Consider the following 14473-nt stretch of genomic DNA (forward strand, 5'->3'; position numbering starts at 1 on the left):
AACAAAATCGGAAGCAATTTTTCTCATATACCGTATTTTCATTTTCCGGACCATAGGGTGCACCGGATTATAAGGCACACTGCCTGATGAATGGTCTATTTTAAATCTTTTTTCATATTACGGTGCACCGGATTATAGGGCGCATTAATGAAGATTCAAGGGATTCAATTTTGTTTTATTGTCATAAGCAAAGTTAAACAGACAGTTTGCCGTACAATGAAGATCTTACTTTGCTAGTCCACCCTTCAACAAGTCACACGGTACTTAGCTAAAAATAAAAAAATAAAAGGTAAAAATAAAAATGTTATATACAAGGCACAGTAAGTAACATAACATTATTGCACATTCTGATTGGCAGTCAACAGTATAAATATGGAGGTGACCTTGGGTCACAGCAGCAGTTAAGTGTCTTTAGAAGTCATATATATATATATATATATATATGTAGGTGTGGGAAAAAAATCACAAGACTACTTCATCTCTACAGATCTGTTTCATGAGGGGTTCCCTCAATCATCAGGAGATTTTAATGGAAGCATTCACATACAATGGTTTATATAGGGCACAGAGTGGGTGGGTACAAGCAGGCGTAGGGTGTGGTGATTGGCTCATGTGTTACCTAGGAGGTGTTTCCGTTTGTGGCGGCATGTTGAAATGATTTCACTGCGCTTGTTGAGGGATGATAAATCTGGATGATATATAATAAACAGTTTCTCTTTTAAGCATAGGTTGCATCTTTTATTACCACTGTTGTAAGGTGAGCTGGATGCAAGAATTTGCCATGTTATTGAATATTCAACATTATTGTCTTTGAGGTTCCAAATGTGTTTGCTGAGTTCTGTAGAATTCTGCAAAGTCTGGTTTCTAAAGGAGGCGTTGTGATTATTCCATCTTGTTTTGAACGCTCCTTCGGTTAATCCTACGTACGTGTCGGATGTGTTAATGTCCTTGCGTATTACCTTTGCTTGGTAAACGACTGATGTCTGTAAGCACCTTCCGTTGAGAGGGCAATCAGGTTTCTTGCGACAGTTACATTCAAGAAACCTGTTTTCTTGCGACAGTTACATTCAAGAAACCTGATTGCCCTCTCAACGGAAGGTGCTTACAGACATCAGTCGTTTACCAAGCAAAGGTAATACGCAAGGACATTAACACATCCGACACGTACGTAGGATTAACCGAAGGAGCGTTCAAAACAAGATGGAATAATCACAACGCCTCCTTTAGAAACCAGACTTTGCAGAATTCTACAGAACTCAGCAAACACATTTGGAACCTCAAAGACAATAATGTTGAATATTCAATAACATGGCAAATTCTTGCATCCAGCTCACCTTACAACAGTGGTAATAAAAGATGCAACCTATGCTTAAAAGAGAAACTGTTTATTATATATCATCCAGATTTATCATCCCTCAACAAGCGCAGTGAAATCATTTCAACATGCCGCCACAAACGGAAACACCTCGTATGAGCCAATCACCACACCCTACGCCTGCTTGTACCCACCCACTCTGTGCTCTATATAAACCATTGTATGTGAATGCTTCCATTAAAATCTCCTGATGATTGAGGGAACCCCTCATGAAACAGATCTGTAGAGATGAAGTAGTCTTGTGATTTTTTTCCCACACCTACATATTGCGCTCTACCACGGTATCGAGCACTATTCTCTGGATAATCCAATCAAGACATATATATATATATATATATATATATATATATATATATATATATATATATACATATTTGTTTTAAATTGAAGACACTTCCTTGTTTTTCTACATAACATGTGATGGTGGTTCTTTGGTCAAAATGTTGCATACTGTATTTCCTTGTATTGCTGCCGGGTATATAGTATGTGCCTGCCTAGAATTACTGCGGAGTCAAACTTGTTTCGCAAAATAATAAGCGCATGCTTAGCATTACCGCCGGCTCAGGATTAACGCCGGGTCAAACTCGTTTCGCAAAATATTATTTTTATTGGCGCATGTCTAGAATTTCCGCCGGGTCAAACTTGTTTCGCAAAATAATAAGCATATGCCTAGGATTTCCGCCGGGTCAAACTCGTCACGTCACGAGTGACACTTCACTTGTCATCATTTTCAAAATGGAGGAGGCTGATTTCAATAATTTGAAATCGCATAAAGGGAAGAAGATTAAGAGCTATTCAGTAGAATTTAAGGTCCAAGCTATTGAATATGCTAAAAAGAACAGTAAGCAGCTGTTTTATTAATATACCGTAGCTGTGTGTGTCAAATATGAGTCATTAAATGACTCACGCCTCCTGGTGGTAGAGGGTACTAGTGATCCTTCTTGCGACTAGCCGGCTGCAGAAGAAGTGACAACAAGCAGCAAGAGTGAGCAGTGTGTGTTTATTTTTTCCTCTGGCTTGCACTTTTAACATGGAGGATTACATATCTAAGATAAATACGTTTTCTAAACTGGACTTTCAATCGAAGCAGGCGGTAATAAAGGAAGATTTCCATCGAGACAGAGAGACTTTTAAAACTTAAGAAAGATGGGGAAGACTTCTATAAACAAGTTATCGATGCTTTTGATCAGAAGGAGCTGCGCATGGACTTCATTTATAAGTAAAGGTAAGACCATAATTAAGTTTTTATTATTAAATGTGCTTTTGATGATGGTAACCTTGCATCACACTCAAATTTCTAAGCGCACGCCTAAATTTACCGCATGCCTTTGGTAAGTGCCGGAGTGAGAAGAGGTTTTAAAATAATAAGGCGCATGCTTGCTTTTACCGCATGCCCTTGATAAGCGCTGGAGTGAGAAGAGGTTTTAAATTAATTAGCGCCCCGGCGGCTAATCAAGGAAATACGGTAGATTATGCTTTACAGATCATCTTCAAGCCGCTTTCTGGCTCACCTTCGGCAGCGTCTTCCCCCTGTCATCTTTGTTAGAGCGGTGTAGCGTGCAAGGACGGGAATGGAAGAAGTGTCAAAAGATGGAGCTAATTGTTTTAATGACATTCAGACTTTACTTAAATCAATAACGCAGCAGCATCTCCTCATCCAGAAACAACAACAACAAGAAGACCGGAAATGTGTCCCGTGAAAAACAGTTTGCTTTTTCATAATATTGCAAAACAAAACGCCAAAAAATGTCTTATCTTATACACACACACACCATAAAAATACTTGTATGTTTAATGCGCCGACAATCCATCAAGCAGTGTGTTATGTTTGACTAAAGGGGAGGTGACGGCAAACGAACACCAGGTGGCAGTATGTCCAAAGATTTATTATATATAGTAAATATATACATAAATCTGTAGTACTACTACTAATAATAATTAAATGTGCTTTTGATGATGGTAACCTTACATCACACTCAAATTTCTAAGCGCACACCTAAATTTACCGCATGCCTTTAGTAAGTGCCGGAGTGAGAAGAGGTTTTACAATAATAAGGCGCATGCTTGCCTTTACTGCATGCCTTTGATAAGCGCTGGAGTGAGAAGAAGTTTTAAATTAATTAGCGCCCCGGCGGCTAATCAAGGAAATACGGTAGATTATGCTTTACAGATCATCTTCAAGCCGCTGTCTGGCTCACCTTCGGTAGCGTCTTCCCCCTGTCATCTTTGTTAGAGCGGTGTAGCGTGCAAGGACGGGAATGGAAGAAGTGTCAAAAGATGGAGCTAATTGTTTTAATGACCTTCAGACTTTACTTAAATCAATAATGCAGCAGCATCTCCTCATCCAGAAACAACAACAACAAAACCGGAAATGTGTCCCGTGAAAAACAGTTTGCTTTTTCATAATATTGCGAAACAAAATGCCAAATAATGTCTTACCTTATACACACACACCATAAAAATACTCGTATGTTTAATGCGCCGACAATTCATCAAGCAGTGTGTTATGTTTGACTAAAGGGGAGGTGACGGCAAACGAACACCAGGTGGCAGTATGTCCAAAGATTTATTATATATAGTAAATATATACATAAATCTGTAGTACTAATAATAATAATAATAATAATACTGCTAATGAATAAACCAAGGAAATGAAGTCTCACCAAAACTCAAGTGTGTATGGTGTGAGGCTATGTGTGTAGATTAGCTGAAGGATGTCTTACCAAAATGTTGACGAGAGTGAAGTAACGCGGAAGTCCGTGGGAAAACGTGTCCAAGCGGGAGGTTGAGAATCCAAAAGGCAGTCCGGGAGGCAAGGGGAACAACAGGGGATAAAGGAGAAACACGGGAAGAGCTGCGGGAAGACAACAAGAGCATCAGACAACAGAAACACGGAAGTCGCAGGGGAAGAGCGAGTACGCGGGATGGAAGCCAGACACAGGATGCTTACTCAGGTACAGATGGCTATAATCCGGCCAGTGATGGCAGGTTGTCCAGGTCTATAAAGGCAGCTCCGTCATTACCATCAGGTGTGAAGTTTGCAGGTGACTGATTGCAGCTGGCGGCTGCTGCAGGGCGGGGACGCGCGCGGCTCGTTCCTGGATGTGTGCGCCCGTGGGCGTGTCCCGAGTGGCGCACAGATGGACGAGCGGCGCTGGCAGGGGTCTGAACCGTAACACAGTGCTGCTTCATAGCTTACCAAAGTCGTAATAAAACATTTTAATAGATTTTTGAGCGCCGTGTGGAATGTTTTATATTTTCAATGGAACATAAAAAATGTTGGTGTTCTTTACTTGAGTCATATTTCCATCATAGTGCAGCCTATGCTTATCTCTTATGTTTGACTGCCATCTACTGGTCACACTTATCAATACACCATGTACCACTTAGAATTGCTTTGAGGTCGGTAAGCAAAACCAGAATTATTCATTAAAATAGGCGCCCCAGGTTATAAAGCGCACTGTTACATTTGGAGAAATAAAGGAATTCAAGTGCGCCTTACAGTCTGGAAAATACGGTTAAACAAATCCCGTTTCCATGAGTTGGGAAATTGTGTTAGATGTAAATATAAACGGAATACAATGATTTGCAAATCCTTTTCAACCCATATTCAATTGAATGCACTACAAAGACAATATATTTGATGTTCAAACTCCTAAACTTAATTTTTTGTTTTTTGTTGAAAATAATAATTAACTTAGAATTTCATGGCTGCAACACTTGTCAATGTAGTTGGGAAAGGGCATGTTCACTACTGTGTTACATCGCCTTTTATTTTAACAACACTCAATTAACGTTTGGGAACTGAGGAAACTAATTGTTGAAGCTCTGAAAATGAAATTCTTTACCATTCTTGTTTTATGTAGAGCTTCAGTCGTTCAACAGTCTGGGGTCTCCGCTGTCGTATTTTATGCTTCATAATGCACCACACATTTTCGAAGGGAGACAGGTCTGGACTGCAGGCAGGCCAGGAAAGTACCCGCATTCTTTTTTTACGAAGCCACATTGTTGTAACGTGCTGAATGTGGCTTGGCATTGTCTTGCTGAAATAAGCAGGGGCGTCCATGAAAAAGACGGCGCTTGGATGGCAGCATATGTTGTTCCAAAACCTGTATGTACCTTTCAGCATTAATGGTGCCTTCACAGATGTGTAAGTTACCCGTGCCTTGGGCACTAATGCACCCCTATACCATCACAGATGCTGGCTTTTGAACTTTGCGTCGATTACAGTCTGGATGGTTCGTTTCCCCTTTGGTCGGGATGACACGATGTTGAATATTTCCAAAAACAATTTGAAATGTGGACTCGTCTTACCACAGAACACTTTTCCACTTTGCATCAGTCCATCTTAGATGATCTCGGGCCCAGGGAAGGTGTTTCTGGATGTTGTTGATAAATATGGCTTTCGCTTTGCATAGTAGAGCTTTAACTTGCACTTACAGACGTAGGGACGAACTGTATATAGTGACAGTGGTTTTCTGAAGTGTTCCTGAGCCCAAGTGGTGATATTATTTAGAGATTGATGTCGGTTTTTAATACAGTGCCGTCTGAGGGATCGAGGGTCACGGTCATTCAATGTTGGTTTCCGGCCATGCCGCGTACGTGGAGTGATTTCTCCACAATCTCTGAAACTTTTGATGATATTATGGACCGTAGATGTTGAAATTCCTAAATTTCTTGCAATTGCACTTTGAGAAACGTTATTCTTAAACTCTTTGACTATTTGCTCACGCAATTGTGGACGAAGGGGTGTACCTCGTTACATTTAAACCAGTGTGGGTGGCACTGGGAGCAGGTGGGTAAAGTGTCTTGCCCATGGACACAATGGCAAAAGAAAGAAAAAAGGGGACGCCAATAAAAATACGTAATAACATCAAATGCCAACTGGAAAGAAAAGCAGCAACAGCTGGAGGACAAGTGTATCTTTGGGTCACCGGCAAAAGTCGATCATATCTTCAATGTTGGGAGCCTCCATGTCTGTCAAGTGCAAGCTTTACTCAAAAGGACGCCACTATTAAAACAACCATGCACCAATGCAAACCACAAAAGCAAAGCCAGACTTCGTGTGTGGGAATATTTTATCTATAAACCGAATCAGTAAGATGAGTCCATCAGCACAGACAAACAAGCCAGCATTCCCAATGTGTTGCAAAGTGATGATAACAAACAAAAGAAAAAAAAAACTGCAAAAAAAAAAAACACCTGACCCAGTTGGATGGGGTACTTAAAGATGTTAAATATTTGTTGAAGGGCATTTTTTGATAACATACTGTATTTTATTTGTGTTTGTTTATTATTTAAAATAATATACGTTGTTCATTTACCTTCCATTTACAATAGTTACAACTACAAATGACACATAAAAGTAGATTGCATTTTGAAGAGTTACTTGCATTATTATCATTATTATTATTATTACATTAGTGCTCAGTTTGAGATAAAAAATAACGCTTACAATATTATCGTTTATGGGTAATTTGTTGTTGGCACAAGCCTAGCCCTGGCCCCATGGTGGCTTATTTAGCAGTCGTGCTCAATAAAAAAAAAAAAAAAAACAGAGACAGAGTCACCGATGCGTCAGATTCTTTTTCTGGGGAATCGATTCCATGGAATGATATCAGGCAAATAGACAAGTTGGTTACACACAATGTTTAGCCGTACGATAATCAAGATTGCACAACAAATGGGGCAAGATTTTGGTGGAAATTTTCGTCAAACACCAAATCAGACAGTAGTACAACAACCGAGGTACTTTTGTACTATACAATGTATTATTATATACATATTTCTAATATAATTTATTTATAATATAATACTATATATTATATATTTTTATTTCCCCTCGGGAATTAATAAAGTATTTCTGATTCTGATTTGGATTGTGATATTATACAGCAGAGTTGGCATTAATGCCGTTTTTGTGCCTTTTTACCATTGAAATCAGAAAGGACGCAAAAATCCGGAAGTCCCCCGACGCAGATTTCTTTTTTTTTTTTTTACCGATTATCGCTTTCCACCGGTGTTTTGTTTTGTTTATATTTGCCGGGTGAAATTATTAATGATTAATTATTGTTTGACTTTAAAGTAACGCACTTTCTGTTACAATTTCTTAAATTTTGATTCGCCAAAAGTTTTATCAATCACAAATACCGCATTTCCGTTATTGGGATTTCTGAAATGTTATTTTTTTGGTTATGGCGAGCAATTAAACCAGGAAGCGAAGGAGAAACTTTTCAGCAAATGGCTCACTTTTAACAATAGAAATATGTTTTGGACGGCATGTAAACGGGCTAAGAAAAAGAACACCTTTACAACCAGATGCACTGATTTTCAAAAACCCATCCTCACCAGGCACCAATAAACACTCTCCAATTTGGGTCCATACAATTCCGCTCTTTGGTCGGAATGACGAGGTTATCGATTTGTTGCAACTCTTTGTTTTCCACAAAGCTCAGCGGACATCCACCATGCTAGTAACACTCCTGAACATGCTAGCACGCCCTCTCCTAACTTGCCCACGTCTCTCACCCCACATACCGCCATTCTTAAAGGGAAACACACAGCTTATGGCCATCACCAAGCCAGAGATGAAATGCTAGAGGCATTGACTGCCACTGTATTAAATGATAAAGTGTAGATGTGGCGTTTTTTTAAGCACTATTGATCTACATACAGGTGAGAATAATCAATTACATTTGTCATGTAAATGTATGCTCTGGCACACTATCATAATTTCATGACGGAAGGAAAAAACTTTTTACACTTTTATACTGAAATAAATACACCTACAACTTCCATCCATCCATCCATTTTCTACCTCTTGTCCCGTTCGGAGTCACGGGGGATCGCTGGAGCCTATCTCAGTTGCATTCGGGTGGAAGGCGGCGTACACCCTGGACAAGTTGCCCCCTCATCGCAGGGCCAACACAGATAGACAGACAACATTCACACTCACATTCACACACTAGGGCCAATTTAGTGTTGCCAATCAACCTATCCCCAGGTGCATGTTTTTGGCGGTGGGAGGAAGCCGGAGTACCCGGAGGGAACCCACGCAGTCACGGGGAGAACATGCAAACTCCACAAAGAAAGATCCCGAGCCCGGGATTGAACCCAGGACAACTCAGGATCTTCGTATTATGAGACACATGCAGTAACCCCTGTTCCACCGTGCTGCCTCACCTCCAACTTATTGTAGAAAAAATATAGAAAAAAATACCGTCAGCGGTAAAGTTTAGATCCATAAAAGAAAGAAGAAATTGAATGAATGGTTATAACTGAATACATTTACATACCGTATTTCCTTGAATAGCCGCCGGGGCGCTAATTAATTTAAAAACCTCTTCTCACTCCTGCGCTTGTTCAAGGCATGCGGTAAAAGTAAGCAGGCGCTAATTATTTTAAAACCTCTTCTCGCCCCTGTGCTTACCAATGGCATGCAGTAAAAAAATTGAATGTGATAAAAAAAAAGATTAATTAAGAATTCTTCAGCTGCCGCGGCCCGGTGGTTAGGGACCACTGCACTTAAAAATTCTGCTGCGGCCGTGGCCCGGTGGTTGGGGACCACTACTCTACAACATGTAATTGCACCCACCCTTACACCATGCTATCTGCGTGCTGGTAGGGCGCATGCATTTTGCTGCTCTTAATTTGAGATTGCAATGCATACTTGGTCAACAGCCATACCGTTTACACTGATGGTTGTGATATAAACAACTTTAAAACTCTTACTAATATGCGCCACACTCTGTGAACCCTAACCAATCAGGAATAACAAACACATTTCTGGAGAACATTGGCTCTGTAACACATTATAAATGCAACATAAGAATTACCCAGAATTCCAATGCATCCATGACTCTTGGCTATATTACCGGTATACACGCACCCACAACCCCGCCCACCTCAAACGACGCACGGAGAGGGGTGGGGGGGGGTTTGGTGCTGGCGGGGTGTATAATATAGCCAAGAGTCATGGATGCATTGGAATTCTGTGTAATTCTTGTGTTGCGTTTATAATGTGTTACAGAGCCAATGTTCTCCAGAAATGTGTTTGTCATTCTTGTTTGGTTAGGGTTCACAGAGTGTGGCGCATATTAGTAAGAGTGTTAAAAAAATTTTGTATCACAACCATTAGTGTGATCTGTATGGCTGTGGAACAAGAGCCCTGGTTTACACACAATAAAAGCTGAAATAACCTCCTCTGCCATTTTGAAAATGATGGCAGGGGAAATGTCACTCGTGACTTCACGAATTTGATCTGGCGGTATAAGGAAGCATGCGCTAATAAATTTGGGGAGCGAGTTTTACCCGGCAGGCGCATATTACATGCCCGGCGGCTATTCAAGGAAATACGGTAAGCATAAAAATGTGTTTTCTTTTGTATTATTTTTTAATGTATTAAGTTAATATTAATTGACAACTTTATCCAGAACACAAAATAGAATGTGAAATATAACAGGATAAAGCATACATTTATCATTTGTTTTCAAAACGCTTGCAAAAAAGTGGGTCCCTAAACATTTACTGTGGGACCCCATTTTTATGACTTGATGGGGTCCCTGGGACCCCATTTTGAAAATTCCTAGCATCAACACTGGCATAAAGCATACACTGGATTACAAATTAGTCACACGGTCTGATTTCGGCTCAACAATGTTCAAATAGATAGATAGATAGATAGATAGTACTTTATTGATTCCAAAATTAAAATTCCAGCAGCAGTGTACAGAGTTGAGATCAATTTAAATAAAAGTAAAACGTAAATAATGGGGGTTTAAATGGAAACAAAATAGAGAAATATTACAATAAGAATAAAAACTAAAAAGCAACAATGGGAATAACAATATAACAGTAAAATAAGAATATAACAAGACAAAGTAGGCAGTAGTGACCATGTTATGAAAACGTATTGCACTGTTAATGTTTTGCATCCCCTGTCATCCTAGTACCCCCCGTCCCAGAGAGGAGTTGTACAGTCTAATGGCGTGTGGGACAAAGGAGTTTTTGAGTCTATTAGTCCTGCACTTGGGATGAAGCAGTCTAGCACTGAACATGCTCCTCTGGCTACTGATAACGCTATGCAGAGGGTGACTGGCATCATCCAGGATGCTCACTAGTTTGTCAACAGTCCTCTTCTCTGCCACCGTCACCAGTGTGTCCAGTTTCATTCCCATTGTAGAACCGGCCCGCCTGATCAGTTTCTCAAGTCTGGAGCTGTCCTTCTTAGATGTACTGCCCCCCCAGCACACTACCATGTAGAACAGAACACTGGCAACCACAGACTGGTAGTACATCCACAGGAGTTTTGTGCAGATGTTGAAGGAGTGCAGTCTCCTGAGGAAGTACAGCCTGCTCTGTCCTTTCTTGTACTGGTGGTCCGTGTTAACAGTCCAGTCCAGCTTATTGTCCACCCAAACCCCGAGGTACTTGAATGAGTCCACGGTCTGTACCTCAACTCCCTCGATCACAATGTATACAGAGAGCATTACAATTACACATTTAATGCTATCACCATCCCAACTTTTTAGTTATTTAGTTATGTTGCAGTCTCATGGCCATCCGTAGAGAATTTAAATCACCTGTTTTTGTTGTGGTGTGCAATCAAGGAATTTGAAAAAAAAAAGGAATTAAACTTCTCCCAGATATGAACATGTATAGTTATTTTAATTGACTGTATACTATGTAGTCACTCGCTCATTTAAATATGTACAATTACAGTATACCACTGCGCTTGCCTGAACATTGCACGTCAGCACAGTGATGCACGAGAACCTGTTTTAAGTCCGGCATGAATTTTGAATGTAGTAAGATTGCAAAATTAGCAGCATCAGCAGTTTTCACATAAGAATAATTTCAGGCACCAGGGATCCCAACTCATGCCAGAATACAGTAAAGCTGCAGAGCCAACAAATGACAACTCATAAAAAAGTCCAAGAGGGTATGAACAATATATATGTAACATCACATGCATGACTTCAGATGACATCAGCGCTAAACAAACAAAAAAAGCCAAATTAATTGAAGTATTACGCAATAATAGTGTGTCAAGTGTGTCATGTACAGCAAACGAAATGGACAAGAAAACGTAATACCACTAAAATAATATCATAAGATATATAATAATATAAGAATAAAGTTATGATTTAGTTAAGTGAAGAAGTATATACCTGCGTTAACACAAAATGTGTGAGACTGGAGCTGCTGACTGGTGGGGTCTCATTTTTGTGGGAGTTCCAAAATCATTAAAATGACCATTTGTTATATAACTTTCTCAAAAAACACTACTGTATTTTCCGGACGATAAGGCGCACTTAAAATCCATTTTGTTTCTCAAAACTTGACGTGTGCCTTTAACCGGGTACGTATAATTCTGGTTTTGTTTGCCGACCACAAAGCTATTATATTTGGTACATGGTGAAATGATAAGTGTGACCAGTAGATAGATGGCAGTCACACATAAAAGATACGTGTAGACTGCAATATGATGTCAATATGACTCAAGTAAACAACACCAACATTGTATATGCCATCCATCCATCCATCATCTTCCGCTTATCCGAGGTCGGGTCGCGGGGGCAGCAGCCTAAGCATGGAAGCCCATTGTATATGTTCCATTGAAAATATAGAACATTACACACGGCGCTCAAAAATCTATCAAAATGTTTTAGTACGACTTTGGTAAGCTGTGAAGACGCACCGCTTGATGGATTGTACTGTGCTTCAACATACGAGTGTTATTATGGTGTGTGTATAAGGTAAGACATATTATCTGGCGTTTTGTTTCGTAATATTTTAGCCTCTTTTCTTACCTTCTGGTACCTGCTGATCTGTATTTGGGATCTGCATACATCCTGAAAAATTGCATGTAGTCTGTTGTCGATAAGTTTCTTCTTTTTCCTCTATCTTCTTGTTGTATGACATTTATCCTCCGCTGTTGCCATTTCTAATATAAAGTAGTGTAAAGTTCTTACTTATATCTGTCAGTTTAACCCGCCATGAAAGCGCTCAAACATACCGGTGTCGTGAGTTTACATTATTCACCCATGGAACTTTAGTTGTTAGAGTTCTGGTCGGACGGTTTTTCATGGGACACATTTCCTGTGTTGTTGTTTCTGGATGAGGAGATGCTGCTCCGTGATTGATTTAAGTAATGTCTGAATGTCATAAAAACAGTTAGCTCCATCTTTTGACACTTCTTCCACTTCCGTCCTTGCATGCTACACCACTACAACAAAGGATGGGGAGAAGACGCTGTGGAAGGTGAGCCACGTAAATAAGACCGCCCACAAAACAGCGCATCTGGAAGCGACTCTCAGGAAGCAGCTTGAAGATGATCTGTAAAACATAATCTATGCAACATTTTGACCAAAGAACCATCATTACATGTTATGTAGACCACAAGGAAGTGTTTTACATTTAGAATATATATATATATATATATGTATATATATATATATATATATATATATATATATATATATATATATATATATATATATATATATATATATATATATATAAAACTCTTTTAATGCGCCTTATAATCCGGTGCGCCTTATATATGAAAAAAAGAAAGAAAATAGACCATTCGTCGGCAGTGCGCTTTATAATCCGGTGTGCCCTATGTTCCAGAAAATATGGTACTCTAATCTCTAAGAATCGGAATTTTGGTTATGCCACTCATCACTCCTATGTTCATATTGCTTTCTTCCTCTGTGATTCTTCTACGTCTATTTTGTCATAATATATGTTCTTAATCCACAATACAAGTGTACCCCGTCTTTCTCCTTCTCTGTTTTTTTCTATTCTCTTCCAACTCTGCTGCAGTGTGACTGCGGTGCGTCTACCAGATGGTTTGTCCTTTGTGGTCTATGAGTTCTGGGATGGAGAGGAGGAGTGGAAGAGGTAGGATTTTAATGTTTTTATTCATGTTTAGTAGTAGTAGTAAGTATCAATGCTAAGTTGTACCAAGAAGCCACATTTCAGTTAAGATAGCCTTATTGCACTCATTCTCGCACTTTGCTCTTTCACTCCACTACATTGACTGGGACATGCAAAACAATTGTATTTATTGCCTCCTTATGCAATTAGCAATCATGCCTGCTTTATAATGGCTGCAGCACTTGAGGCTGAAGATGCTGCCGCTACGAGTTTCTGCTCTGCTGCTCATATACAGTACCAGATACTCACTGCTATAAATATTTGAAATCTCGCATACAGCCGTATTTTGCAGGCTGAGGCTGAGTGTGTGAGTAGCTGGATGTAGCGAATGTGCCATTTCAACCACAATCTGGCCACTGTGTTTGTTCCCAGGCACCTTCAGTCAGGCCCCAACAAAGCCTTTCAGCATGTGAAAGTGGACACGCTGTGCCAGCCAGAGGCCATTTCCTCTGTGGCCGTGCCAGGTTAGTGCTGGATAATTACCATAGTCATCAATTGCTGTTAAGAATGAAGACTTGAATCAGGTCACAGAGCAGCTTAAGTATAGGTTTTTATCATAAAATGTTTGACGTTCTAGAAACAGTATTTATCAGTTTTCTATTTTTTGATTTCCAATTGTGTTTGTGTAAAAATGAGTAAACCTCTTTTTGGTAATGCTCTTGATATTGTAAATGTTTGTATTCAGTTACCTATAATTTTCTTCAACAAGTTAAGACAAAATTCGTTTTTTGAATTAACAAAAGCAAAACCGCCTTTCACTGAAAATAGTTTAACTATGTGAAGCAATGTATTTTTTTCACGAGTACTCATTTTATTGTGAAATATTTGTCATATTTTCCCGACTTGGTTAATGACTTAATCGATCATGATCGACACTTGCTAATGGCATCTTTCTGGTTCTTTTATTGCTGATTCCCCACTTGAATGTGTCACAATATGGACACAAAATCACACATTTGTCAAAGAACAGTTGGGATGTATGGTAGATCATTGTTATTGTTAAGAGACCCACAATAAAAACGTTAATAATGGGGAAACCCACGAGAAGCCCTAAAGATGCTTACTTTTGATATCCTAAAAGTGATCAAACACAGTTTTTTATATATTAGGAAACAATTACAAGTATACCATTTTTACTGAATATATTCTATAGTA

At 39.5% G+C, this 14473-nt stretch overlaps 1 protein-coding gene across 2 annotated transcripts in view; it reads left to right on the forward strand.

Moving 5' to 3' along the window:
- The window catches only part of necab2 (N-terminal EF-hand calcium binding protein 2), a 436762-nt gene that overhangs the window by 408987 nt on the left and 13302 nt on the right, over positions 1 to 14473 (forward strand). For both annotated transcript variants that reach the window (XM_061917448.1, XM_061917449.1), the window contains 2 exons: positions 13205 to 13282; positions 13691 to 13782. In XM_061917448.1, coding sequence (XP_061773432.1) covers positions 13205 to 13282; positions 13691 to 13782 — 170 coding nt within the window. The remainder of the gene's footprint in view (positions 1 to 13204; positions 13283 to 13690; positions 13783 to 14473) is intronic.

This window comes from Nerophis ophidion, linkage group LG12 (genome assembly GCF_033978795.1).
Source record: "Nerophis ophidion isolate RoL-2023_Sa linkage group LG12, RoL_Noph_v1.0, whole genome shotgun sequence".
Taxonomy (NCBI): Eukaryota; Metazoa; Chordata; class Actinopteri; order Syngnathiformes; family Syngnathidae; genus Nerophis; species Nerophis ophidion.